The sequence below is a fragment of the Solea senegalensis genome, linkage group LG4 (assembly GCF_019176455.1).
Source record: "Solea senegalensis isolate Sse05_10M linkage group LG4, IFAPA_SoseM_1, whole genome shotgun sequence".
NCBI classification, from domain to species: Eukaryota; Metazoa; Chordata; class Actinopteri; order Pleuronectiformes; family Soleidae; genus Solea; species Solea senegalensis.
The window spans coordinates 10,576,258-10,603,550 of record NC_058024.1 but is presented as its reverse complement, the minus strand read 5'-3'; the positions used below and the strand labels follow the sequence as shown (position 1 = coordinate 10,603,550).

Sequence of the window (27,293 nt, the reverse complement as noted above, 5' to 3'; positions counted from 1 at the left end):
GAGAACTGACATTTTTAAATGTGATTAAATTAACAAAAACAACACTATGCAATATAAAAAAGGTGACCACAGTAACACGGGTAAGCATGATTATAACAATGATTAAAGATAAGTTAACCATGATTCACAAAGCTGACTGTGGAATTACTTTGACTGACTCAATGATTTCCAAACTAAACTTTGAGTTGTTTTTTTCCATACTGCAGCAACAGAAGTCACAAAGTTGAGAGTGAATTAGCCTTCGATTTTCTATGATTTTTTATGATACAAATGCCATCGTGTGCCAAACATGTTGACAAATATAGAAATAGTTCCAGAAACTATTGCTAAGCTCAGGATTTTCAGTCCATCTGTAAGTGCAGTTGGTTAGGTTTATTGCAATAAAATGATGTTGTACAACACAAGCATAAATTACTGCAAATATTCTGTATTTCAACTGTTACACAGATCTTTATCTTCAGAGCAACACAGGTTTATACAAAACCGTTAAGAGGAGAGACAGAGTGAAAGTGTCTAAATAATAAAACTGTACAAAAAGCAAAACAGACGGTATGTGCTGCTTTTACCTCAACGTTATCAAATTGCAGTATAATTTGGTATTTTGTTTTTATAAATGACACGCAAGCACAGACTCTAAGAGAATATTCACTGAATTTACAATCTACTACGCAGAGCCATGTCAGGTAAGAATGTGGCACTGTTTGTTTTCATTCACAGACATTTTCTTTTTAGTGGGGATTATTTACAGAGCAGTAATGTGTTACAGTCACAGATCACACAACAAAAGGGTCAGTTTAAATTGTCTCTTCTGTGCTGGCATCGGACAAACTTCTCGTGGCTCTCCTTGGATCGCTTCAAGATCTGCAGCAAAAAAAACAAAAAACATTTTAAAGTCTAAACATTTCCTTATCACATAGTACAGTTACTATCGTTGCTTGATTATTTTATTCAACCTATGATAAGTCCACATGAAAAGGAACCTTATCTGTCCAGCAACAGTATTAGACCAGACTGAGGGGAGTGTTTGTGTTTATGCACCAGCTGCACAGGGACGGGTGGGGCAAGAAGTATTTATCCCCTCAAACTGCTGAACAACCAGGTTTTTCAGCAGTAGAAATCACTTCTCAATGTGTCTTACGCCAGCCCGTTTGCAGCCGTCTGACTTAATTAGCACAATGTTGCCTTTGTCTATCAAATCACTTCCTGTGTGCAGCGCGGAAATGTCACCACGCAAGATAAGATCTAAACTCTGCTTTACAGAGAAATACGGAGATAATTGTGTGGAGCTGATAGGCTTAACCTGGATTTTGTGAACTCATTTCACAATGGTTTAAATATGTAACATCTGTTTATATTTACTCACCTTATACCAGATGTCAAAGGTCAAACCTCAGTGGATTTCCCGACACTCGTGTTCTGAACCTGAGAGATTCAGGAAAACATTATTAATGTAGTAATAATCTCAACCTCCACTTCCTATATTCAGAAAAGAGTGATTAATCACCGTCAGTCATTTACATTCAGGTCAAATTCGGTCCTTAAAGATTTTAATCACATGAATAAGTACTGGTTAAGAGATTTGAAATGCACCTTGCCACAAGAAAGGTCCTTGGTCTTGTACTGTGGTTTGAGTTCAGGATTTGTTGCATCTGGGGTTTGGGTTTTGTCTGGGGATCCTGCCAGGACATTTGGTTTGTGGAGAGCTGACGTTGCCTCAGCTCGCTGACCGAGCCCGGCCTCTTTCACAGTGATTATGGAGGCACAGACAGAGGAGGCGTCCTCCACTTCTCCTCCGATGGCAGAGTGGTAGCCGTGACTGCAGCTGCTGAAGCCGCTCACGCTCTCTCCGGACGACTCAGAGCTGTCCACTGGAACAGAGGGAAGACTTCACTCTCCATGTGACACTACTGATACTGATATCAGGCCGACCAACTGCCATTTCAAAAAAGTGAATGCTGCAACTGTTATAAATATGTTGGTCTCATAAAAAAGTCTGTTATGTAAAAACATATCAGATTAGATGTTTTTATGTTTTTTTTATGATGGGTTATGCAGTAAATTCTACTTACATACTAAGTTCTGACTCCCACTCTCATTGTCGAGGTCATCCTCCAGAGCTCCAGGGGGCGATACATATCCCGCAAGCACCCCCATGTCCACCCTCCGCTTTGGCCCACACTGGAATCCCACAGGGGAAACATGGCTCCCTCCAGAGGAAGTGGAGGAAGCTGAGCCCACCGATTTTGGACGCCCCCCTGACCGTCCATCCTGTCCCCCACCTGATCCCACAGAGCTCAGCACTTTGTTTTCTGCGGAGACAAAATAAAAATAGCATTTATCAGAGGGTTTGTGAAAATACCTCCAGACTTAATTGAGTGAGTGAGTGAGTGATGTACCTCTTCCCATCAGTACATAGTTGACAGCTCTGTCACTGATAGCTGCGTCGCTGGGTTGGATGTCCATGAAAGGCTTGTTTCCAATACCCATGAACACTCTCTCCTGCATGCGGACCTCTGAAAAACATGTCAAATTAGCCCATTTGTTTAAGAAACACATTAAAAATGAATGCAAATCAATACACATTGAGGTCAACATCAGTGGTGACTGTTTTCACCTCTGTTGTGCACCGCCTGCTCCCAGAGAATCCTTTCCAGGTCCTTGGTCCAAGCCTCCTTCACCTCGCTGCTGACAGCCTGGAGTATGTACGTGTCCTGGGTTTTCCTCTTCCTGAACCAGATCTCAAAACACAGGCCACTGTCACCGCTGTTTTGGGTCATTCCTATGTCTGATGTCTAAATACAAACAAAGAAAAACCCTGAAAATGTTTTCCTCTTTCAACTGCAGCCAAGCAATGTAATTGTTGAGTGTTATGCAAAGTGTCAGAGGGCCCAATAAACTGCTTTTTGTGCACGAGGTTGTGGTTTGAAGCTACTGATAGATTCTTATGGCAGTAGATCATCATTCAGCCTGACAAAAAGGATTATTCAAGGATTAATGCTGATGAGTGGTATGGCAAGTCCAGTGCCAATTCTCATGTGCAGTCTCCTCGGCCAGTGAGTTACTTGGAATTTTGGAAGTTTGGCTGAGTAATGGAAATTCAATTTAACACTTGTGCACATAAACCTCCAGCTTATGTGCAGGTAGAGGAGCACATTAAAGCTGTAATACATGTCCACTGAGCTTACACCGTTAACACAGAACAAACAACAACAGCAATTATAATAACAATGATGATGATAATAATCAGTCACACCAAACAACACTCCATGACATCATAACATGTCATGAGATATTGCTTGTGTGTGTATATTATGAGTACCTTGAATGACTGCTTGTACACATATGTGTCATTTCCTACATCCGTCTTCCGAGTTTTGCTGAAGAGGATGAGATCTTGAAAAAGGAAGATGTGGCGGCAACACTTTTTCTTTCTGAATGTTATAAGGAACTCATCTTGTCGTATCAGCTGCCCCTGCTCCTTCAGATTAACCTGCAGCACACAAAAAAAGTCTGCATTGCTCATGCTACTGCTCAGGAAAAATAACAATGTTATCATCTTCTGTATGGGATTCAATGGAAAGTGTGTTGGATGATGGCCTGAAACTCTGTTATGTGGAGGGGTGAATTTGTGGGAATGGGGCTGGATTTTCCTGACAACATCACATAACACTTAATCCTTAGTGGATGCCATGGTCCTGCCTGTACCTGTTTTCCTCCTCTGCCAATTCCAATTACGTTGCTGATAAGTCGTTCTTTTCACATCAAACACTAAACCTGCATTATATATCCTTGAATATGTATATATATGTAATATATACACCCTGATTGTTTTATTTGTATTAATTTATTGTCTGATATAGGGTTCACAAAATGACAGGAAACCTACGTCACAGTTGTGGATGGCATCCATCGCCAGTAGGTTGTTGCCATGGCGGAGTTGGAAGTGGATGACTTCCAGTGCAGCCTTGACCTCAGCCAACTCTCTGCTTTGTCCTGGACCACACTCTCTCATCATGTCCTGGAGCAGCAAACTGTACTTACTGATGCGCTGCACAGGCTTCAGCAGGTACGACCACAGGTCCATTTTATCCCCCAGCCTCAGCTGTTTTTGCTGGTGTACAAGCAGAACAGAAGGAGAGAGAGAGAGAGAGAGAGTGTGTCAAGCTGCAGTTTCACAATCAGGATACTTTAATAATGCCTTAAGGGGGAATTGATATGTTTGGAAATTGTGTTTCACTGTATTATTACGTGACTAACATGTATGATTTGATGTTACAGCAGTATGAATGTACATTAATTCACTCCCCCCTTCACTCTCTCTGTCACTCACAGAGACACATAAGGACACACACACGGAAATAGACACCAACATGTCGACATTGGGCACGTCACATAATTGTGTCCGGGCAAACAGCCATGACATCAGCAGGTACAGTGTTTAAATACTGGGCATGCAAAGACTGATCCATTCTCTTGTGGTCACAGGTGACACATCGTTGATGCTTTTGAATTCCAGGTGTGGACTGCCGTATGTAGCGCCACTTTGATTTTGAGTGTCTGTGTTTGCATTGTTGGGTCCAGTAGCGTAAGCGTAAGAAAACGTCCAGATGTAGTTTTAGTAGAGAAATGAAAAGCAGAGGCTGGCTGTGGTACTTACCTTAAAGAAAGCCTGACCATGATTGACGAGAAGACTATCAGACTGTGGTTTGTTCTTGCTGTACAGGGCATACAAAGCAAAGCTCTCTCTCTAAAATAAAAGGGATACATTTAAATCATCATCAGTTGTCATAATCAAATGTTTGTGTAACTGTTCCACTGACATATAGATTTGTTTTCCTACATGAACTGTTGAACTTCTTCATATGCTGTCGTACTTCCTTGTGGTCTGTTTAACTTTAACTCCAAATGAGCTATTGACATATGACACTTTGAGCACTTCTTTGTAACTCTGTTACAAGGTTAAAAACTTTGTCTTAACTTGAAATCCTGTCTCCTAGTCTTCAACAACATTTTTCCCTTAACAGTAACACTGTTGTTTGTACGTAACAAATGGATTTTGATATTGTCAAAAGATTTTCTGGAAGCTAAATGAGCAGTTGTGCACAAACAGGACACATCTGGAAGAGCTTTTGTTTACCAATAGCTTATGCTGAGTTATCGCGGTTGTGGCGCAAACCAGGAAACCATGGACGGCTACTTAACATTACACAGATAAAAATCTGCCAAAACCCAACTCATGGAATCATGGAAATGAACACACGCATTGGTTTGAATGTTTGAAAAAAAACAGTTCCAATAAACCACACTCCAGGAGCAAAGTTTAAAATGTTTTCCCAGTAACTCATATAGAAGCACTTACATGTCGTAAGAAGCAGCGTCCCACTCTGAAGGGTTCATTCATGCAGCTCTCCAACTCGTTGAGGAAATGATGCTGGTGGAAGTCGTGCAGTTTTTCTAGGTTACCGAAGATGCTCCCCCTCTGGCCCCTGAGGTCCTGAGGGACATCGGCCCTCTCCAGCTCGGGCATGTAGTGCTCTCGGACATAACCCAGAGCCTTCACATATTCCTTCTCTGTGGTCAGCAGCTCCTCCATGATCTTCTTCAGCTTCCTGTCCCACATGTAGTCCATGAAAAATGTAAGATTACTGATTTTATTAAAGTGCATAACTTAAACTAAGTGATGTTTCATGTAATTTGTGTGCTGGATGTGTGATGTTGTTAGTGGATATAACTTAAGTGTCATTCATCATCACCTGATCACTTTAAAAAATATTTTTACTCTTTAACTGCTAGTTTAAAACACACATGATACCAAGTTTTCCATATATTTCATCATTTCCTTCGCATTATTATGGGTCAGTATGCCGTTAAACAAATATAATGTATAAAGCATAATTCTGAGGCAAGGAGTATATTAATGTGGAATGCATGTTTTGTTTATATTCTAATGAGGGGCAGGGTACATTTTATGTACTTAAGGTAATGAATGTAATTTTTAAACAGCTTACAGTATTATGGACATGTCATAGGAACAAAATTGGAAATTATTTAAAAATAATAAAATGTGAAAAAGCATGAGGGTTAGGTAAGTCCTGGACAGTATTTCACTGAGCTTTAAATCATATATGAAGGATGGTGGTTACTTACAAAACACTGCTGCCGTTGTGTTCTGTTGGTGTGAGTAACGTCTCCGGGGTCTTTAGTTCTTTGAGGCTCTGAGTGGAGACTGTGCATCCTTCTCCCTTCACCTCGTTACTGTCTCTAAAAGACTTGCAGCTCAAGTTTTCTGACTGTAAACTCTTTTTGCGGGAAATGAACAGATTTTGGAAAGGCTGTAGATTTTGCTCCAGCACCTGTGTCCTGCCCTGACAGTGTTTGTGCCTTACATTCAAAGGTGAAAAGATCATCAGGTGAGATCTAACGCATGATCCCTCGCTCAAGGACCGACCGAGGCCTTTGTGCGATTGCAAACCCTTGCACACTTCAGTAGGCTCTGCGCTCCTCAGATCTGCCTCACTGTAGTGTTCTCTTGGCCTCCGTGTGTTTTCTGGGTGAATGTGACTGTTTTGTGGAACCACAGGAACAATCTTCTCATTTGTTGCTGTTGTGTCAGGCGATTTCTTCACTTGGGATTCTCCTTTCACGTATCCGTCTGTGTCTGATTTTAAATCGTGGCTGAAACCTGGTGTGATGTTTTCTCTCATATTTTCTGAGGAACTTACTCTCTTCGGAGAAGTTGGCTGCTTTGTCATGGGGTAGTAATCCTCCCCCGCCTCACTCCTTTCCTCCCTCTCTGCTACCCCATCTTTCATTTGAGAATCTACAGCTGTGATCTGCTGGGACTGCTTCTTATCTATCCGTTGCTGCTTTTGCATCTCCTCCAGACGCTGCCTGACATCTTGGCACTGGACCCATGCAGCATTCCACACCTTTAGCACCCCAGAGGCCCCTGATCCACAGGCCTTCACTTTCAGAGCCTGGAAGTGCAAGGTGGAGAATTCGCCACCTAATCTCCTTTCATACATCTGGAGTGTGCTTAAGGTCTGAGCTGAGTAACACCCCTGCTCTACCTGCTCCAAAATATCCCTGCATTCCTTGGCTAGGATGGATGCCTATAGAGAGACAGAAAGAAAAGTGAATTTAGCATTTTATATTTAAAGGTCAACAAATCAGTTAGAAATATGCTGACATGAGGCAAGTGCAGGCAGAGAAGGAAGATATGTTTTCAAGTATGCTTAAAAATATGCTTAAAACACGAAAAGTGGGGAAAAAAACAACACAAACAAACCTGATGACAGAAACGGTGCAGTTGCACCACTGTCTTCACTTCTTTGAACTTCATTTCAGCCCGCATCATAAAACCGTCGATATTGGATTTGAATGTACTGATCAGCGTGCGAAAAACATCTGTTGCAGGACTGGAGTCACTGGTGGCAACGATTCCCTCTGCATCCATTACTAGAGTCAAGGCATGCTGTTGCTTGTCCTGAGATAAACAATGAGATGTCATGTGGAACTCCCTTTGTGCAATTTCCTAATCTACAATTTAATGTTATCACGGCACTCGTTCAAATACTTCAGCTGTGAGAGAAAAACAGAAACATGTTGGTATGTGAAGAGAGAAACAACGGGCTAAATAAGGACAGCATTCGCTTCGGAGAAACCCACTTTGATAGATCGGAGTCATACCTTAGACTGAGCGAGAAACTCTTCAAAGTGTTGCAAGGCCATTTCAGAGCATTCCAGGGTATCATCTGTTGTGTAAGAGTCCACCAGTCCCTGCTCTCCTTCTGTATTGAACCACACCCCAGCCTGTAAGACGTGATGTAGAATTGTGCAATGCTGTTTTATAGTTAAGCAAACTGTCAGGGGGAATTTCCTTGTTAACAGTCACACTGTATGGAAAAATTCATTCTGCAACACCATTATTAATCAATACCAGTTGACATAGACTGTGAATGGATGCAGCCTTCCAGTTTGAAAAGTCTGCTTCTCCCTTGATTTATCATGTCAGCAAACATTTTCCTAAAGAGTTAATGGTCTCAATCGCTAGTTTTAGTTTTTCTTCAACAGACCATAATACCTGTTTTGTGAATAATGCTGCCTTTGAGAGGAAAATAGACTCCATGTGATTGACAGCTGGTATCACCTAATAAGTAGGCTGGTTGCAGGTGACACCCCCATTTAAAAAACTGACATGGCACCAAGGAAATTGCAATTCTCGAAAAGGTTTCAAAATGGAAATTTTTGCAACTGGAGGACGACATCCATTTCTTATATCCAGGATCCAGGATTGTGCACAGACTGAAAGAGCTGCTCGTACCGTGGTGATTTTGGCCTCCATCTCTCTGAGCCTGAAGAGGAACTCGAGGTGCTGCAGGGACTCATTCGATCTCATCACCAGCACGTGGAGCTTCTCCTCCACCTGATTATACAGACTAGTAACTGAGTCCAGACCATCTCTGCAGGGAACGACACACACATGTTATAAAACAACAGCAAACAAGGACACACATGTTGGCATATCATTCATAAATTAGACTGTATTTTTTGGCAGAAAAGTCCAGTACAAATGATATGGCACACTTGCCCATTCATTATTTAATTACATAATGATCAATTAAAATGTATATGATGTATGATGTGTACAATGTATATGATCTGTCCACCAGCTGATGAGAATAAATCTAATTATTATTTTTATTATTATTGTTAGAAAGATTTTAAATATAATTTGAAACACAGATGTGTTTCAAATTGTAATATTGATGTGTCTTCAATATTACATTCATATTGATTTGTTTCTACTGACATAAGAAGGATCTTATGTTATGTTATTATGTAATGTATCAACGATAATGCATAATCTTTACAAAAATGCCTCTGCACCCTCATAGCATTGGTTTTGTTATACTGGAATTAGTTTTATGCGTACAATTTGGTGAATTTTGCTGTTATTCCAGACAGTACCTGACCCAGTCTAAACCTGACGTCTAATCCAATGAGAAAATATTACCAACACTTAATAATAGGCCTCTAATCAGTAAACTAGTTGCTATAGTCAGTCAGTCATCATCTAACTGCTTTATCCTCCACCAGAGGGTCGCGGGGGGTGCTGTGCCAATCTCAGCTACATCGGGCGATAGGCGGGGTACACCCTGGACAGTTCGCCAGTCCATCGCAGGGCCACACACAACTAGAGACAAACAACCATTCACTCTCACACTCACTCCTACGGTCAATTTAGAGTGTCCAATTTACCTAATCCCCACATTGCATGTTTTTGGACTAGTTGCTATAGCTGTCAAATAAATGGAAGAAATTCCACAACATGAAAAACCCTCAGGATCAGTGTAAACAAGGCTGATGGAGTGATATTTAAATGCTGTTTCTGTGTATTTTACTGCATACTGTACTGATCCAGAGGCAGAGTATAAGTAGTCTTCATTATTATCTGATACCTATAGTCTTCAGAGTGAGGAAACCTGAACTCCTCTCTCCTCATCCGGGCCAGTGCAGCTCCTCCTTCTCTTTGCAGAGTGACCAGTCGCGTGTCCTCCAGTACCTCTTTCATCGAAGCTTTCTGTTCCTGAATGCATTGCTGCACATCCTGTGAACACATTAGCAAAGTCACCATCAACACAAATGCACATATTTAGATACAAATACTGTAAATGCAGTATATCATAATATGAATGTGGAGATTTTACCTGGGCAGAGTCCGTCTGTTTGCTGCCATCCACTTTACTAATGGCCTTTTGCAACAAGCTGTCTGCCCCACGTAAGTCACCCATGAAGGAAACCAGTTTCTGAAAGAGATTAAAAAACATATATTAGATTGCAATGAAGTCGTGAGCTTCTTTGAGGTGAGCAACTAACTACATATCTGCCATAAGTGGCCTACAGGGAGCACCACAGGCGGCAGCATCCAGAGGGCATTCACAGCTGCCCTGAGGTGTCTTTATAAGCTTAAACTCTCAGCTTGTAAGAACACATGTTCACATTTTTCTGCATAAACCTGCTCCTTCCACACTTTCCCTCAGCATTTTTTGATTGATCCAGATTACATTACATTACATTAAGACTGTTTGAATACGTGTATAATCACTTTAAATTAAAAACGTGTCTTTGAATTAGCTTTTTATGTGCACATTAGGCAAAGGCCTTGCTTTACAGAGGCTCTTTGCAATTCTTGGAAGGTCTGAGTGACTGCTACAATTACTATACAACGCACTACAGTCTCACCATTAGACATTTTTAATTCTCACACACTGGACCTTTTACAGAGGCAGTAAAAGGTCAGCCTCAAGGTTGTATACAGCAAAAGACACAGCTCCTGTGACAATCTTTTATAAGATTATACTGTATTTATCAACAGGCCACTAACATGGTGGACCCTGTTTGTATGTGATCGGGGAATTGTCGCAGTGAAATTCGCACATGTACATGTATTTTTGCTGCTGTTGTGCTGGTGGTTTTAAACAAGCAGTTTTTACAAAACTGCACTATGACAGGAATAATGTTCCAAAAGCAGTTTTTTCAGCTAAAAAGGTGAAATCTCAGAATAATGTATTCTTCTATCAGTATAGAGAAATGCAGTTGTAGGACCTTTACCCTGTGCTTGTTGTATTGTTTATGTTGTTAGCTTGAGAAGGTATACATCTCCTGACACTTGACATACAAAACATTGAACATTTATCAGTTAAAAAAAGTTTTGTTTCTAGGATCCACTGCCCTCTAGTGGTGAGAAGGCATATTACAACCAACTAAATAGACCTTTCGGAGTCTCCACAGAGAAATGAACCATTCTTTCGTACACAGGTCCCGTTAAAATGTCTTAGATTACAAACATTTCTAAACTGTTGAGTTCCTCTGTGTTTGTCTTGGCCAGCTAGGCTCTGCTACTGTAACAGTGATAATTGGGATCTAGGGACAAGTGAGAATAATTGGTTTTAAATGCACCCTGCAAAGGTTAGAACTCACAACTACATTCTACTTTAAAGTGGTGAAAATGATGCCATTTGCTCTCAGGATTTATTTATTCTTTAAATGTCCCAAGTAAATTGAGGAAAAAAAGGGCGTTCCACTTTGTTCCTCAGTTTGGAATTATTTGCAAAAACAGTTGAATCGTATGAAGCTGGTCTCACTGGATGTTCTTAGGGGAAGTCTGAATAACTTGGGAGTCACGCAAGTCTGGCAGATGTTTTAACAGATTCCCACTGTCCTATATGATGCTGGAAATTTTATGATGTTTATGGATTCTTTTGTATGAGTATTCTAGGATTATTATTTTATCTTATATGGGTGTGTCTTGGTTTTAAGAAAAAAACTATTTAACAGTATTTCTATCCTGCCCGCTTCATCTGAAAACTGTTGAGCACGACTATCAGACCTGACTGATGGAGCATTTGTGTGTATACAACAGCACGGCGCGGGAATCTCGCTGGACGACACAAGTTGAGACCACCACTGTACTGAGAAATACAGAGTTGTGTGAAGATGATTGACTTTTAAACAGCAGTATAAATTTAACCTTTGTTTAGATTTAAACCTTACACAGTATGACTTCAATGTAAATTTGACTGTAATTTCTTATTTGGTTTGTAAACACCTCAAATGTGCTGCCTTCTGCCAGGCCTCTCTTGCAAAAGAGATATTCTAATCTCAGTCAGACTACCTCATTAAATAAAGGTTGATATTTTAATAACCATTAAGAACACCGTGGAATTACACAGTGATAACAGCCGTTGCTCATCTCCTGATTTTCCACCAGTCTGTGAAGAACAGTCTTACATAAATAGAAACCAGTGCCTGTCTTTTTCTCTCATTTATGTTGCGATATTTAATAATCACATTCATCATTAAGATAAGACTCTTATCCATGTTCCATGTCCTCCCTCCACTCAAAGGCTAAAGCTACACGCAGCAGAGATGATGGATGCTGCAGTGTGGGTGTGTGGATCACAAATCATCTCCAGTTGGGGAGCTGTGTTCATGAACTCCGCTGAATCTTCAGGAAACACTTCATCAAAGTGACTGTGAGGTGTGATGCCGCAGTTGCAGCAAAAATGTAGACACGTGGTGAACAGTCAGTACCTGATGGAACTGCATCCAGTCTTTATGGCTGTACGTGAAGGTGCCGCCCAGGTCGGGTGTCAGCTGGGAGGCTTCCACTGTCTTGTTTAGAGCTTTCATTGACGTCACCAGGTCCATCTGACAAATAAAGAAAAGGGCTTGGTCGGGAAGGAAGTATAAAATAGCACTCATCTCTGGTGTCATATCCGACTAAAATAAAGACGACATGAAAGATGTTCTTTTTATTTCTGACCTGCAGCCCGGGCTGTTTTTCAGGGCGTGGAAAAGTGTCTTTATCCATCAGTATCACGATACTGTGCACTGCGTGAAGAGCTTGTTCCTGCAGAAAGAAGCATATTATAGAAAGAAATGATATCAGGAGAGCCTGTTAGGGTTGACTGTGTGTGCATGCATGTGTGCTGCTTTAACCTGAGCCATCAGCAGAGCTTTGTAGAGGTGAAGTGGAGGAGGCTTCTTCTTGGCATTGATGACCAGAGTCATTCCCAGCTCCCGAACATCTTTTCTATGAAGAACATCCATTCATGTCATTCATTACAGTGGTCTAGGTCTTGACTCATGCTCCCTGAACTCACAGTTTGATGAATCGTGGTATTGTAATGTTCGAATATGCTTGAAAAACCTGCCCATGCAGTATACTGTAGGTAGATAGTCAGCTGACCGCAGTTTGTGGACTGAGGCCTGAACCTGACCCTAAATCCAACCACCTTTTATTCACATATCAACCTCTTCTTCACATATCTTCATCGACCTCCTCAACACCTTCACAGCTGCCCCTTTTAATGCCCTCTTCTAGGGTTACTGCTGTTTGAATCTATCTCAGACTTGGCTGCTAATTCTAGCAAGGCTCTGCATGCCAGACAGTTGGCAGTCAGCCTGAATACAGACCTGTTGAGTCTGACGCTTTAGAGGGGGACAAAAGAATGCCAAGCCATGTGGTAGCGTATCTTTTTGGAGTTCAAAGACTCCATTAAACCCAGTGTAAACAACAACGCTGCTGAAGTGCTTGTTTGGAGACCTGAGGGTGAGGAGTGGCACGTTTTTGGCAAAGACTCAGCATACGTCAAGACAGAATGATTACAAATGTTTGTTTTATAAGTTGTAAAACATCAGGAAAGTCTTTTGGGTTAAGGACCATGGGTTGTACAGAAAGTACATTTTAAGCAACGTTTTGCTGCCCTCCACTGGTCATATATTTTATTACAACACTACAATTGGAGACGCACAGTTAGCTGAGATGACAATGTCAGTTTACGTCCACGCATCTGATGTTGGTTTTAATTCATAAATCATACCTTGGTATGGAGTGTAGATAGAGCAGCAATTCACACAAATTCTGAGCAGAAACAAGAGGAAACGTCCACTCCCTCCGGTCACCATGAACCTCGACAACTGCTCTGCCTGTCCTGTCCCTGCTGCCTGAGGACAACCAGGACAGAGACAAAATAGTGTCATGTAAAATATTTTTACAGTAAAAAGAAAACACTCAAATAAGCAACAACACATTGAACTCTATGACCAGCCACTTTTAATTATGGGATGTCAGACACATTGGTGTGACGTACCTGGTAAAGAAATAATGCCCAGTTCAAGCAGGCCACAGATGCCTCTGAATTTGGCTTCTCCTCTTTGTGGAGACTGAGGAGTGTCAGGAATCTGAGCTTGCAGAGAAGATGGCTTTTCTATCTTTGTGTTGTGGTTTCTGGAATCAGCTCCATCTGTGGCGGAGAGAGCTTCACTCCGACTTGCCTGGGAGTCTGTGAGCAGACACAAAAACACTGCAACAATATGTGTTTTCCCACAAAAGCAATTGAAAGCTTCAAAAGAAGAAGAAGGAGTTGTAAGAAAAATGTACTTCATGTGTTATCTCTCGCATATAGGTTATGTTTCTGGTCATGTTTGTGTCTGTCTGATTGTGAGCAGGTTAAATTGTCTGGGGATGTAGGTTATGGCCCAAGAAAGACATGATTAGGTTTCAGTGGTGATCTGGATATAGATCCAAAGTATTTTTTAAACAGTTGTTAACTTTGCAAGATGGGAGTTTTCAACATTTTCCTAATAACTTTTCTAAAAACGTCATTATACGTCATTAAAAACATGAACCTGTTACTCATGTGGATCTATGTTACGATGTAGTTTGGCTGAAATCTGGATCTTGACCTGTACTGACACTGTGGGAAACTGAGCTGCCTTGGCAGAGTTTCTGAGAGCTTCTCTAGTCTGTACCTTGATTTAATTTAAATCCATCTGTCTTTATCTTGAGGGCATTCTTCAACCACATAGAATTAAGATTTGTTATAAAGCACCAACATTATATTCAGCCCGCTGACGTGTGTCCTCTCATATGTGTAAGTACTTTTAATTTAAATGGTACTAAATTGAATTTCTCAGTTGGACTTACACGCACAGATAATGTGGGAGTCAAATTTCTTCTGCATATATACACAGAAGAAGAAGAACATGGTGAAATCCAGAGTGCTGCATGTTTGGACTGACAAGGAGACTTAAATGAGTATATATCTCAAAGTTAATGAACGTTAGAAGGAAATGGAATAGCAATCAATATGATTACTGCCAGCTAAATTTGTTTTAGTCTGTGATGAAATACAGTAAGTCAACAAGAAAATGCCTGATACTACCAACCTCAAAGAGTGCATCTCACCAGAGGCAGACACAATTCATTCAATATATTGATTCCCCTCTAGTGCCTGCATACTGGGACAAGGACACTAGTCTAAATCCATGTGCACGGAAACATTCAGATGAATTTCTGCAACTCTTAATAGCTTCGCATCAACACAGACCCACTCCACACAGCTGCCCAAGTGTGCGCAGACAAAGATTTAACATGGGACATAGTAACTCTGTAACAAAACACTGCGTTGGCCTGGCTACTAAGCCTGGCTTTGATTACACACATCCTAATTAGCCTCTCCTTACAGCCAACAAAGCCTCGCCTGTGCTCCCTCTCTCTTTGCCATTTTAATAGTTCATGACAAGCATGTCTCCAGTCAAGATCTCAACATGGCCCTGTGAGGGCATGAGGGTGCATGTCAGTGGGTGCAGGGGACACAGAAACCTCCTTCTTGCATGTTACGCTGTCTATCTACATTAGAGGAATTCTCTGCTCTTTCAGGCCCTCTCTGTCAGTAGGGTGCAGCGTGCTATTTCCGCTCACTCCCTCAGTAAAGGGAATGACGTGAATGCAGCCATTCTGCCAAAGGACCTAGACGGCAGTGGGAGGATCTCAGGAGGAAGATCATTCTCGGTCCTGCCTGACCTTTAAACTTTGAACCCTCTTTCCAGAAAATCCCTCTGAACTGCGACTCTGAGTGTAGTGCACTCCCTCGGGCGCACAAGGTCACAGCTGAGATTCAATCGGTTCAGGCTGTTTGGTGTGAATGTCCAGAGGCTCGTCTATCATTCATCATTCAGCAACACAATACATGGCTTTGTTTGAAATAATAACAATGTACAAACAGTGTGTGCGGGCAAGCATATGAAGGAAATATGTAGAGAATTAAAAACCCATTAAAAAGACAATGTTAAGATATTTTTAGGAGGGTTTATCAGCAGAAATTGAAAATAATACCTATATATACATACATACTGTATAAGTGTGTAATTTCCTTAACCTTGCTTAATGGAGGACACCATCTTGCACCACAATGTTTCGACAGCAGCCTGAATGGACAAACCAGCTAACTGTTTTGAAGCAGAAGCTTCCTATGCAAACAAAGAAGGACAACATCCTTTTTGGTATACAAAGGCCACCGTAGTTACCCGATGTGCTTGGGAATGGGAAAGGTAAGTGGAGGAGTCCTCCGTTTGTTCAAATCTGCAGTCTTGCCTTAAGATGCCACTTATTCTTAAAAACTGAACCTTTTCTAGATTGCACAGCATAAGCATGAAACAGGAAGAAAAGAGAGGAAGACACAGCAAACAGCTGCAGGCACCAGCTTCACCTGGTGAACTATGTGGCACCTCAATAGTCTTAATTGGCTGACTCTGCTTACCTTTCTTTGGACTCTTTCCAGTCAGCCTTTCTAGCCTCGGAATCATCTGATCCAACATTTCACCCCCTTTACACTGGATCACGCTGGTGATTGCTTCAGGGCAAATATCACTTTGGCTCCTGTTGTTGAGTTTATAGAGAAGTGGACTCCCTTTAGGTGTCTCTGACACAGTGGACAGAGATCTCTGCTTTATTTTGTGCTTCCCTGATGGTTTTACCACCTCCACCTTTTGCTGTGGATTCATGTCGCGATCACGGGTCTCCAGGAACATGTCTGATCCTGAATGTAAACGGACATGATGTCCTAATTGTTGCGAAACAAGTTTTGTTTGAATTCTCTGACTCTGGCTCAAACCTGGCGTTGATTTCAAAATAGTGGGCGATTCCTTCATAAGGTTTTCAGACTCTTCAGAACTTGTAGGAAGGTTTTTAAGCTGAGATTCTGGTGATGATTCACAGCAGGGTTTGTACTGGCAGAGCTTATCACGAATCACAGCCTCTTTAGAGTGGTTATAAATGCTTCCCAGTTCATCGATTGGAGCTTCAAATGTGCCCTTGGACGTTAGGTCCGCCTCTCCACATAGGCCAGCTTCTTCTAGAGAAGACAGGAGATCTCTGCTCCCTCTCTCAAAAGGGACCGGGTTTCTCAGTGCTGCTAGATACGAGTCTCTGTACCTACACCTCAAGTCTTGATCAGTGAGCTCCTGACCCAGCTTTGTCTGGCTGCATGGCACGCAAACTCTGTCTGTACACTGAAGTGTGCGTCCAAAGGGAACACTGTGCCCAAGGGGTACAGGTGGAGGTGGTCTCACGGGTTTGAACAAAGCCATATTAGGTGGATTTGGATGGCTGTCTCTCTGTGTCTCCACAGAGACCTTTCCCTTGGGGATATCCACCAGGTCTACATAATCACCCTCAATTTCTCCAAAGTTGCGACTGTCCCAGGTATTTGGGGAAACCCAACCTACAGGTTTGACTGAAGTTTTGGGGCATGATTTGGGCATTTGTCTGTCATGGTCCATTTTGACGAGTTTGGAGGAACAGCCTGCAGGTCTCAAAGATGCTGACGACCTGTCTTTTACAGGCAAAATCATGGCTTCCACTGGCAGGGTGGAGGAATTGTAATGCAAGGGAGCTGAGATTATCTGTGGCTCAGGCTGAGTGTCCCGATAAGTGGGCATAATCTTGGGCTTGTCCAAAAACTCTGGAATAGCTATTTTGGCCCAAGGCAACTTGATTACTCCTTGATCTGTGCAAAGCAAGCAACGTGACAGAGGAGTTCCATGGCGTCCTTCATTGATGTCTTGCAACCACTCTTCAGTGAAAATGCAGGGGTATGACGTTTCAGGCACAGGGGTCTCCTCCACCTCCCGACAACCTTCTTCAAAAAGACTTTTGAGGACAATGCGAGCTGCTTGGTCCCCAAAAGGTTCCACCTGTAGATAGAAGTCTCCAGGACGCAGAAGCAAAGGGTTTACAGGTGCTAACTGGATGACAGTTTTGTCATGGAGACAAAGAGGCCAGCCCTCGCAGCGGAAAACCACATCCGAGTATCCGGCCTGGAGAAAGATAAAAATTTCACTGCATAATATAATTTCATAGGCCTTTATTTTAACATTTGTATTAAACATGTAGACAGTTTATAATTCTATGTTTCCTAGTACTAAGACAAAGGATGCTGTCCAGACACATGGTTTAAAGCGTTTATACTTAAAAGATGTTCAACAAACTGTTAGAAGTGTGAATACAAGATTCTTACACATGCTGCCTGTTGGACACTCTCCAACAGGTGTTTGGAGGGGATGAGGAAGTCTAGCAGGCATTGCAGTGCATCGCCATGGTAACGCTCCTCAATAGTGCGAAACAACTGGCTGAGGACGATGGGTGCTGTTGCCTCGAAAGGTGGGAAGAGGGCAGAGAGGGCACTCTGGATGGATGAGTCCAGTGATTCTGGGTTCTAGAGGAGAAGAAGAGATGGATGGCTGTGAGATGAGATTGTACATGTGTGCTCCTTTTCAGAAATAACAGATTCAGTAAATCAGTAAAAAAAAAGGCCCAATTGGCTCCAATTGGCCGTCTGTCTGCCTGATCCCAGAGAGATCAATATCTTGGAGGAACTTCTTCAAATACTGACTCAAGGATGATATATCACTACAATTATAAGGGTAAAATTAGAAAGCCTTTTAATATATTGCCAAAAGGTCAAAAGTCAAATAGCTGGTGGAGATATACAACTGTGAGGTAGTAATTCCAGTTAATTACAACTTTTCCTGTATGTTATTACTGGAAAATTCACGTCAATTGCATCTGGTCACAGTTGGAGCAGCAAAGAAAAGTACCCTTTAAATAAGTTTACCAGACTTGGTTCCTTAATGGTGGTTAAGGAATCACATCACCTACCATTAAATCAGTGCATCTGCAGCCTGCTTTTTATGACTGCTATATATCAGCTTTATACCTATACTTTTGTTAATTTGTGGTAATTGCTATGTTTAAGAGAAGCAGTGCACTTGTCTCAGCCATGGCTGTAAAAGTACTGGTTATATACTACATGTGTGTAATGACAGTGAATTTCAAAGGCCTGTGTGGGTTTGACTAGTACATGGATTTATTTGAAGAAGATCCCCATGGCTAAGATATGCGAGAACAAAGCGAGAACAAAAGCTCTGCAAATGCAAAATGACAGAACAGATATTTTTCTTGGCCTTTCTCACCTAGCTGTGATTTTTTTTTTTCAAATGCCTCAAAGAGTTTCCAGCTTCAGCATCAAGAACAAACAAGGGAATTATATGCTCTTCTGCTTGAGCAGCACAAATCTGAAAGAAAATGAATCCTGCAGCAAAACATCAGATTCACCTACATCACAACAACGAAGTCTATTAACTCAATGTAGGACTCTGAGATGAATTAAAAACTGTTTACAACTGGGGGTATTTCTGAGCCTCATCCAAAGCCTTTCATCTGTATCTGGAGATGATTAAGTCTGTCCTGCCAGTGTGAGTGCAACTTGTTTCATGTCTGGCCAGAATACGCTTCATTTGAGATGGTACATTTGTAACAGACCAGGGTCAACGTCAGAACTTTATTCAGAGTGACACAAACGCCCCAAAGCTCTTAAAGGCACATGGTTCTGACACAGATGGCCATAAAAAAGCAACTGTGTTAATGACAGTTTTATGTCAGCACATTTCGGCAAAGTGTTGACTGTGCACACAGATTTGCAGCTGCTAATACCAGCTATGGGTTACGTCCAGCTAATTATACAGATGAAGGAAAACCTTGTGTTGACCAACAGAGCTTATAAAAATAACCAAGCATGGTATCTAAATGGTAAGTACTGCAAATGCAATTTCAAAAATGTAAAGACCGGTGTGTAGGATGCAGTGGCATCTGAGTTTCGCTTACCACTTACGCTGTTTACCATTTTAGTATTAGTATTTTAGCGCGATGATGGATTTAAATCCTCTCACTCTCTGTTCTACACAGACTGGATCATCAGCACATCCCTGATTAATGTCTTTGGGGCCTAAAATGCAATGTATCTACAATTTAATTTTAAATTGTCTGGTGATGGTGATGGATATGGGTCCTGCATTTTGTTTCATTTTGACGGTTACTGTAGACTTGGTGTTCTTATCCACACACAGTCAAACAAGTGTCGCTTTGTAATACAAAAAAAGAAGAGGAATAATATTCACATTGAGTCATATGATCAAAGAAAGGACTTTCACTTGCTTTGCATCTGGACAGGTCTCTGCTGCCAACCACAGCAGGCGTGCTATTCATACAATCAGTTCACAGTACCCTGCTGGGTAAAAATCCCAGTCCCACAAAGGAGCCCCTTCCTCATTTAGGTTGATGGCCTGAGCAGGACCAGAGCCTGGACCAGAGCCTGGACCAATGTAAACACAAGTGCTGCAGCTTCAAAGACCTCACACTGGTTAGCACTGGGACTGTGCTGAGTATTTGGCTTATGAATATTTCTGTGAGGAGCTTTAGACATGAAACACGAGAAACAAAGGTCGTAAAATTTTAACTGCTGTTCGTGATTTACAGATTATTTCAGTAAATCATTCAGCCTTTGAATTGAAAGTTAACTATATTTGGTCTTGTGTAGCAGGGCAAGTGTCTGCAAAATGAGCTAAAGGGACAAAGCCAACAGCAGTTAATGACAAATCAACATAATTTCATTCGACCAGCGTACAGTCTTCTGACTCTTTGTATCTCTTGTAGATATTGTATGTCTTCAGCAGAAAGGAACGCTGCTTTTCTTTTCCAGATATTGCACATCTGTCACAATAGATTAGGACGTGGACGATAGAGAACCTTTGAGGCTGGCTCTTGAATGGTAATGCAACACAGCTGTTTTAAGACTGACTGCAGCTATTCAACTCTGGGTTCTACTGTATGTCTGAGTGTAAACCTGAGGTCATGTCTATAATTGAACACAGCACTGTGAAGGTACCATACAGGCCTATAAGAAATGCAGTTTCCCAGTGTGCACATTAGTTAATGAAACAACCGTGCAGTGACGTGTGTACTAGAGCACGTCGTCTCTTCTGTGAAATAATCAGTTCTTTACAGTAAAACCATGAGCTGGAATTTCAGTGACTTATTGTCATAACATTATTACAAGATCTTTTCCGATCTAAGCCTTTTTTCCTTTAACACAAAAGGCAGAAAGAAACTTCTCAAAACAAAGACGTTTAAAAGGATGAGACATCCCCTCCCCTGACAGGAGGTCCTCTCTGTGGGTGGTTTGGATAGTGATATTCATACGAGTGAAACCCTCTTGAGATTCTACTAAGCACCGTTCAGCTGGACCCAGCTCAGACAGGCCAGACGGCCAAATTGACTGAGGGCAGCGAGGGAGGCCTGCCAGTGCTGAGAACTCTTCTGTATCTCATTTCACCTGACAAACTGCCAGACAACTGCCTGAACTGTGAATGGTTTACAAAGTGTTAATGTTTGACCACCATGACTTTAATCAATAGTAATAATCAAAAGTGTTGTCATAAATACAATCTTAAAAAAGTGATGGTAGAACTTTTGGCCCTAGGTTATACATGTACTAGTTAAAACATGTTAGCTACTGTATGTACTTTCACAAGTCAGTCAACAAGCAAATCTACCTACTGTATTCACTCCACAGCAACTTTATTAGATAAACAACACCTAATAAAGGTTGGGTAGGCCTGGCATCTAGTGTGGTCTTTTGCCGCTTCATGATTTGACATGATTGTTATGGTTGCATAATTACTATTGCCTTTTCATCATTTCAAATCAGTCGGGCCATTCATTTTTTTAAGACCATAGACATGATTGTGCTTGAACATGCTAGTGGATCAGTCTTTTATGAGACACACAGACAAGCACATCTGACACAAACAAAGTCAAAGTCACTTAAATGACCTTTATTTCCCATTCTGACACACTTGTTGTCTTGACCACATGTCTAAATGCATTGTGTTGCTGCTCATTAGATATTTGCTGAAAAGGTGTAATTAATGTGTAATAAAATGTACAAACATATTAGAACTGTACTAGAAGCCATTGAACAGAGTCTTTCTGGATGATGCAGGATGTCTGACTGCAAGATATCTGTAGGCAAAAAATCTAAAATTGACCCTCCTTTTAATTACTATTGGTGTAATAAAATGTAATAATTTTAACATTGTAAAATTTCAATGACTTTGACGGTCTGTCCACAGTACCTGCTGCTGTTTTGTCTGCAGTATGTCAGTTTCCCTACATTGCTATGATAACACAATCATTTAGTTCTCATTCCTTCCTGTTTGTTGCTATTTATGCATTCATTCTCAGTGTTTATCTTTGATCAAGAGAGACTGTGAGGTTTGGTCACCAACTGCCTGATGAGCTCATTCCACGTCCGCCTCCTCTGAACATTCAAGACAAGGGGATTCCCTCTGCTGATTATTGTCCAGTGTGTCCCATGCTTTAATTCTAGAAAGAGCCTCGGTCTCTAAAAGAAAGTCATTGTTGGACCTGAACTGGCATTCTAATGTGGACAAAGGACATTTGTTATAAAAGTTCACTCCTCCATTGTCTGGGCTGCCATTTAGCAAAGGCTGGCAGGATTTGCAGTGTTGAGTATTAAGCAGGTAATTACAGGTTTTCCTGTATTGCCTTGGGCTTTGGCTAAAGAAAGTCAGATTGAGCCACAGTGTAAACAAACTGTCAAGCTGTGCAATGCACAGTGTGTATGTGTTTTTGGTCACAAAGCGTCAAAAGATTAGCAAAGATAATCTGCACGGAATGTGACTGTTGTAAACTGGACACCAGCTCTTAATGTGATGTCTCTTACTTGAACCAGACATTTTGCTGAAATCCTCATAAAGGCATGGACGTCACTGTCACTCCCCCACAGGGCTGAAAAAAGGAAGCACTAAACAGAAGTGACAGCTGAGTTAAGATGTTCTGGTAAATCCTGAAAACTGCCTCCGTCTGGCGAGTATGGACCTGCAGATGTGTCCAAGCAGAGGCTCAGTCATCACCGACTCAGCCAAAACAAAAGAGAGTCAGAGTGGTGACACATGCAGGGCTGATGGGACCTGACACCAGCCCACAACAAATGTGGGAGGAAGGGAATATGCAAATTTTATTTTCATTCTCTCAGTTGTGGATTTAAAAATTCCATAATAAATGGACTTGCGGTGTTCGCTTTGCCATTGTTGGTTTTACACAACAACAAAAAAATTAGAAGACGTTGAGATGATGTTGATCATTATCACAATCATAGTCATGGTCTTATTATGATCAAAAACATGTAATGGGTGTCTCAATTACTCCCCCTTCTTCTCCCCTCTTTCCCTCTTGAACCTTCAGTATCTCCTGTTTGGCAGTAAGTAAGACAGTGCTGCCTTTGTGAGATCCACTGTTGTTAAACTCAGCAGAGGGGCCCTCCATTCAGCTAAACCTTTCTAAACGCTTTAACCTGTTACAAAAAAGCTCCTTTTTAAAGTTGTTTCTGCCAGGAGTAAACACAGTGTGTTCGCTGGTAGGCAAATAATGTGCCAGGGGTGCTAAATATTCATTTCGTAGTACAGGAGATCTCAAAGTATTTTGGCTCATGGATTTTTAGTGTACAATAGTATGTAGTAGTAAGTGTTTATTCAAACTATATTACAACATGGGAGTACAGAGAATGAACATGTATTTTAATAAACCTGAAATTGTTGAAACAACCCTGTGGTAGACAGTCACTCTGGGAATATTCTTTGTCTTTGTAAAACAATGACCCACGTGTGTGTGAATCTTTCATAAATCTCTGCTGTCATCTCCTTTGAAATCTCAGGCGCTGACTCATAGCTGCAACCACACTTTATGAAATGCAACTTTCAAAAGACGTCTTTCAAAATAATGCCCGTTCTATGCTCTGTCCTGAGGTTGCTTTTAGGACACAGCTGTATTCCCATTGTTCCTCTAATCCCAGCATATTTCTAAAATCACAACAGGATGAGACAGGTGTAACATTTAAGAAATTACCAAAATACCATGGTATAATAGGCAAGGAAGTACAGCACGTTCATGCTGACAGTGTCTCCTGACTTGAAGTTCATTCCCAAAGTTTGCATCTGGCAAACTATTACAGATGTTTTGTTGATGGAAAGTGCAACACAAAGTAATTGCTCCCCGACTGTCTCATTATGTTAAAAAAAAAAAGAAATTGGAAAAACGTTAATAGTACAGGAAGTAATGGAATGCCTTGTAAAAGCCGTAACACAAGGTATTTGTTACGTACATGGTGTTTAATGCAAGTGTAATCAAAACGAACATCTGTTTTGCTCTACGTGTTTTAGCCCTACAGTGCACATCTCCAAACAAAGCAAGAGCAGTCTACATATGGAAGAAAGCAAAACAGGAAATGTTTTGGGTTGTTTTTTTGACCTATAGCAGTAACGCAAACTACACTTACATATGGCACTAAGAGGTTGAACTAAGATGTTTAATCATTGAGCATTTTTATGCAAGGTGCCACGTCATGGTCTCCTTCACAGATGTGATTGAAGCTGTTCAACTGGTTTTGGTCGTGAGCAAGCAGAAACTCATCTTTATGTCTGAGGGACTGGTGTGTCACAACCGCTGAAGTCGCTAAAATACAACCGTTTCCTCACTAAAATGGCTCCAGAGGAGGCCACAACAACAAACACTCTAGCAGTCTGAGAAGGAAATGATAATGTTGCTGTGACTCTCTGGAGACAATGTACTCAGACGCAGCCTATTGCACTGACGTTTTCCCCCGAACACTTGGCAAAGCTTCTGTTTTGAAAATATACTGCACAGCCTCTATTGAGCTTGACCCACTTTGCTGGTACATAGACAATAAACACAGTGAAAACTCAGCTCAGTGCTATGACAACTCTGCGAACCTTTACTTGCTGACTTAAGAAAATTAGGAATAATTTGGCTCATACAGCACCGGGAAGCACATGTCTGCAATTATTCCTATTTTCTCTATAAATCCCAGCAGTTCCATGTTTAGATCTTCTCTCTCTGTCTGGCTCTGTAGCAATTGCGCAAAATCACAGCAAGTGGAGCGGTGGGCAAACAGTATGACTGGAGCACAGATGATATAAAGATGTGATGACTCGTTACAGGCAGGGAATATAGCTAATGATGACTTTCCCAGGACTGTCAAAGACAGAGAGACGCAGATGTGGCCTTGTGTGTCTATGCTCTCTAACATCATGCAACAGTTTCCAACAGATGAAATATCAAGTTCATACGGTTGATTTAAAGTATCTTAAAATGTCCACTGTGTCTGTTGAGATAATGGCATGGTAATATAAAGCAGGCTATATTCTTTGACAGCATGTGCATACAGTGCATTAGAAAAGTCATGATCCACTGATGTGGAAATAAAATGGAGAGTTCTTGCACTCAGTCTTATGGGACATTTTAGCATTTTTCGTTGTTTTGGTTTCACAGCTCAAACATTGCTGCAGCCTGTAGACATGGAGGTTTTACAAAAAAGTATCTAATTGCATCTGTGATTTGAGTCAATATGTCCACCAGCTTCAGGTGAATGTTTGCTGTGTTATAGATTTAAAACAAGTACATACGATACACTCGAAATACCAGCTACTACTATGCTTAATTTCAACTAAAATATATGAATTGTTTCCTACATTCTTATATTGCCTTTTTTAATTGACACGCCAAACACAGGATAATCAAACATAGAATTTATGAATTGGTAATTCTATTGGTTAAAATTTTAATTTTGAATGATAAAGTCTGCCTCTTTAAAGGTAATGAATTCCAGAGAAGAGACTCATGCAGATTTAATTTAGGACTTGCAATCCTACGGACATTACAGCTAATAAATGTTACTCTACATAATGAATGAACTCTACAGTGAATGCATTAATGGTCTATTGAGCTTACACCAAACATGTCTTATATGAAGAAGCACAACTCTCGCACAGGTTTTGATGATTTGCATTAACTTTGAATAAACTTTTAATACAGCAACCGATGCTACTGCAGATCTGTCCTGCACCATGTCACCAAGTTTATTGTCCACTGAAAAAAACAACCCCCAAGGTCGTAAGAAGACTGTGCTTGACCTTACTGGTGAATAAGTGACTCTTGGTTTCCCCCATCACACAGTAACTAAATGCAAATAAAGTGCACGGCAGCACTGCAGCACTCTGGGTTTTGTATGATTGTTGAGTGTTTGCACAAGATAGAAACCCCTGGTCACGTTCAGCACAGTAAATCTACTAATGTAGACAATAGGGGTCATGACTGTAAGCTGGTGGGTGGTAACGGGTGACAACATCAGTCATGCAAAAAGAAAAACAAAGCCGTAAAAGCTGGTCAAACAAGAGCTGCAGTGGAGGTGAAGGGAAGACAAAGTGCAGTGATGGCCATGAAGAAAAGCCAAGTCTGGATTTCTTTAAACATCCTTCTTTTAAAGCTATGATTTATCCACAACACTTAGAGAGGTATTATGAGTCTGAATACCTTCCATGTAAATGCACATAAATCCTCCATCCCCAGGAATTCAGTGGATGGATATTCACCAAAGGTCTTCATACAATAATAATCTGTATTTATCTTCAATTTCCCCTGAGACAACAGGCAGTAAACAAAAGTTCAAAAAGGCCACATCCTCCCACAAACCCATCGTCAGAGTCTAACATGTTCCCATCATGTGGCTCTTTCACTGTCATTATTTGCTCCTGTTGTTACCAGGATTAGACTTCTCCTCTCCAGTCATTAAAGCCCAGTGAGCGGTTGAACTTTTTATGGGACCCGCAACACTGACGTAAAGAATTCAATCATGTGCTCATGCAAAGCTGTCAAAAACGCTATTTTGAACAACAAACCTCTCTAAACTGAATTAAGGGTTCCATCTGCATCAGTGAACTAAGTACTAATCAAAAGACTTAAAGGAGTGAAACAAAAGACAATGTGCCTCTGTGTCTCTTTGTCAGCGTGCATGCACTTACAATGCTTGAGATGCTGCAGGCTTGTTGATGTGAAAACAAACCACCACCAACTGTGTTCAGGACAAGAAAAAAGGGTTCGAAGAGCATGGCGACATGAGCATTGTGCTGCCTTTGTATGACACAAAGATAAGGTTACGTGAAAAGGTAACAAAGAGATTGCATCTGTGCTGCAGTGCACAGTATCACACAACTGAGGGAGGAAAACAAAAACAAGTTCAAGCTTTTGCAGGGATGTGTTGTTTGCTCGGTGCAAACCAGGCTTATCAGAACTTCAGAGACACATGACCCAACCACACACTCACACGCTCAGTCAGTGGGTCAGTGGAGCAGTCCAACTTTTAAACCAGAGAGTAACAGCAGACAAGAATGACAACCATGAATAAAACTTGGTGCTACTTCACCATCTTTGCTGGAGTTTCTCTTCTGTTCTCTCAGGCAGAACGTTGTTTTCATTTTAGTTCCTGATATTCCTGCTCAGACAGCCTCCCCACACACTGTGCTGATAGAGCTGCCATGGTGAGTGTATCAGCAGCAGAAGGTGGCTGAAGTACATCCACATGACAGTGAGTTGTATGGGTTGAAAAGTACGCAAAAAGTCATTTCCAGCCTCCGCAGACTCTCCACACGTCAGAATGTGTAGCACAGAATGCAGCAAATTGTCAAGCTGCCTGTTGATCCGCCTCTTTCACTTCTCAGGCTTCTCCGAG

At 41.3% G+C, this 27,293-nt stretch overlaps 1 protein-coding gene across 1 annotated transcript; it reads right to left on the bottom strand.

Annotated features, from left to right (window-relative positions):
* Positions 1-27,293, bottom strand: quo (quattro). Its single transcript, XM_044024075.1, has 24 exons — positions 26,988-27,293; positions 17,868-18,065; positions 16,110-17,667; positions 13,659-13,850; positions 13,389-13,512; positions 12,505-12,598; positions 12,329-12,415; positions 12,097-12,213; positions 9,711-9,809; positions 9,462-9,610; positions 8,324-8,462; positions 7,690-7,812; positions 7,289-7,486; positions 6,148-7,112; positions 5,360-5,609; positions 4,658-4,747; positions 3,887-4,111; positions 3,320-3,490; positions 2,615-2,792; positions 2,397-2,513; positions 2,070-2,309; positions 1,591-1,868; positions 1,364-1,422; positions 1-861 (listed from the first exon to the last, which is right to left on the bottom strand). The coding sequence occupies exons 1-23, from the start codon at positions 26,988-26,990 to the stop codon at positions 1,384-1,386; spliced, it is 5,634 nt and encodes a 1,877-aa protein (XP_043880010.1). The 5' UTR covers positions 26,991-27,293; the 3' UTR covers positions 1-861; positions 1,364-1,383.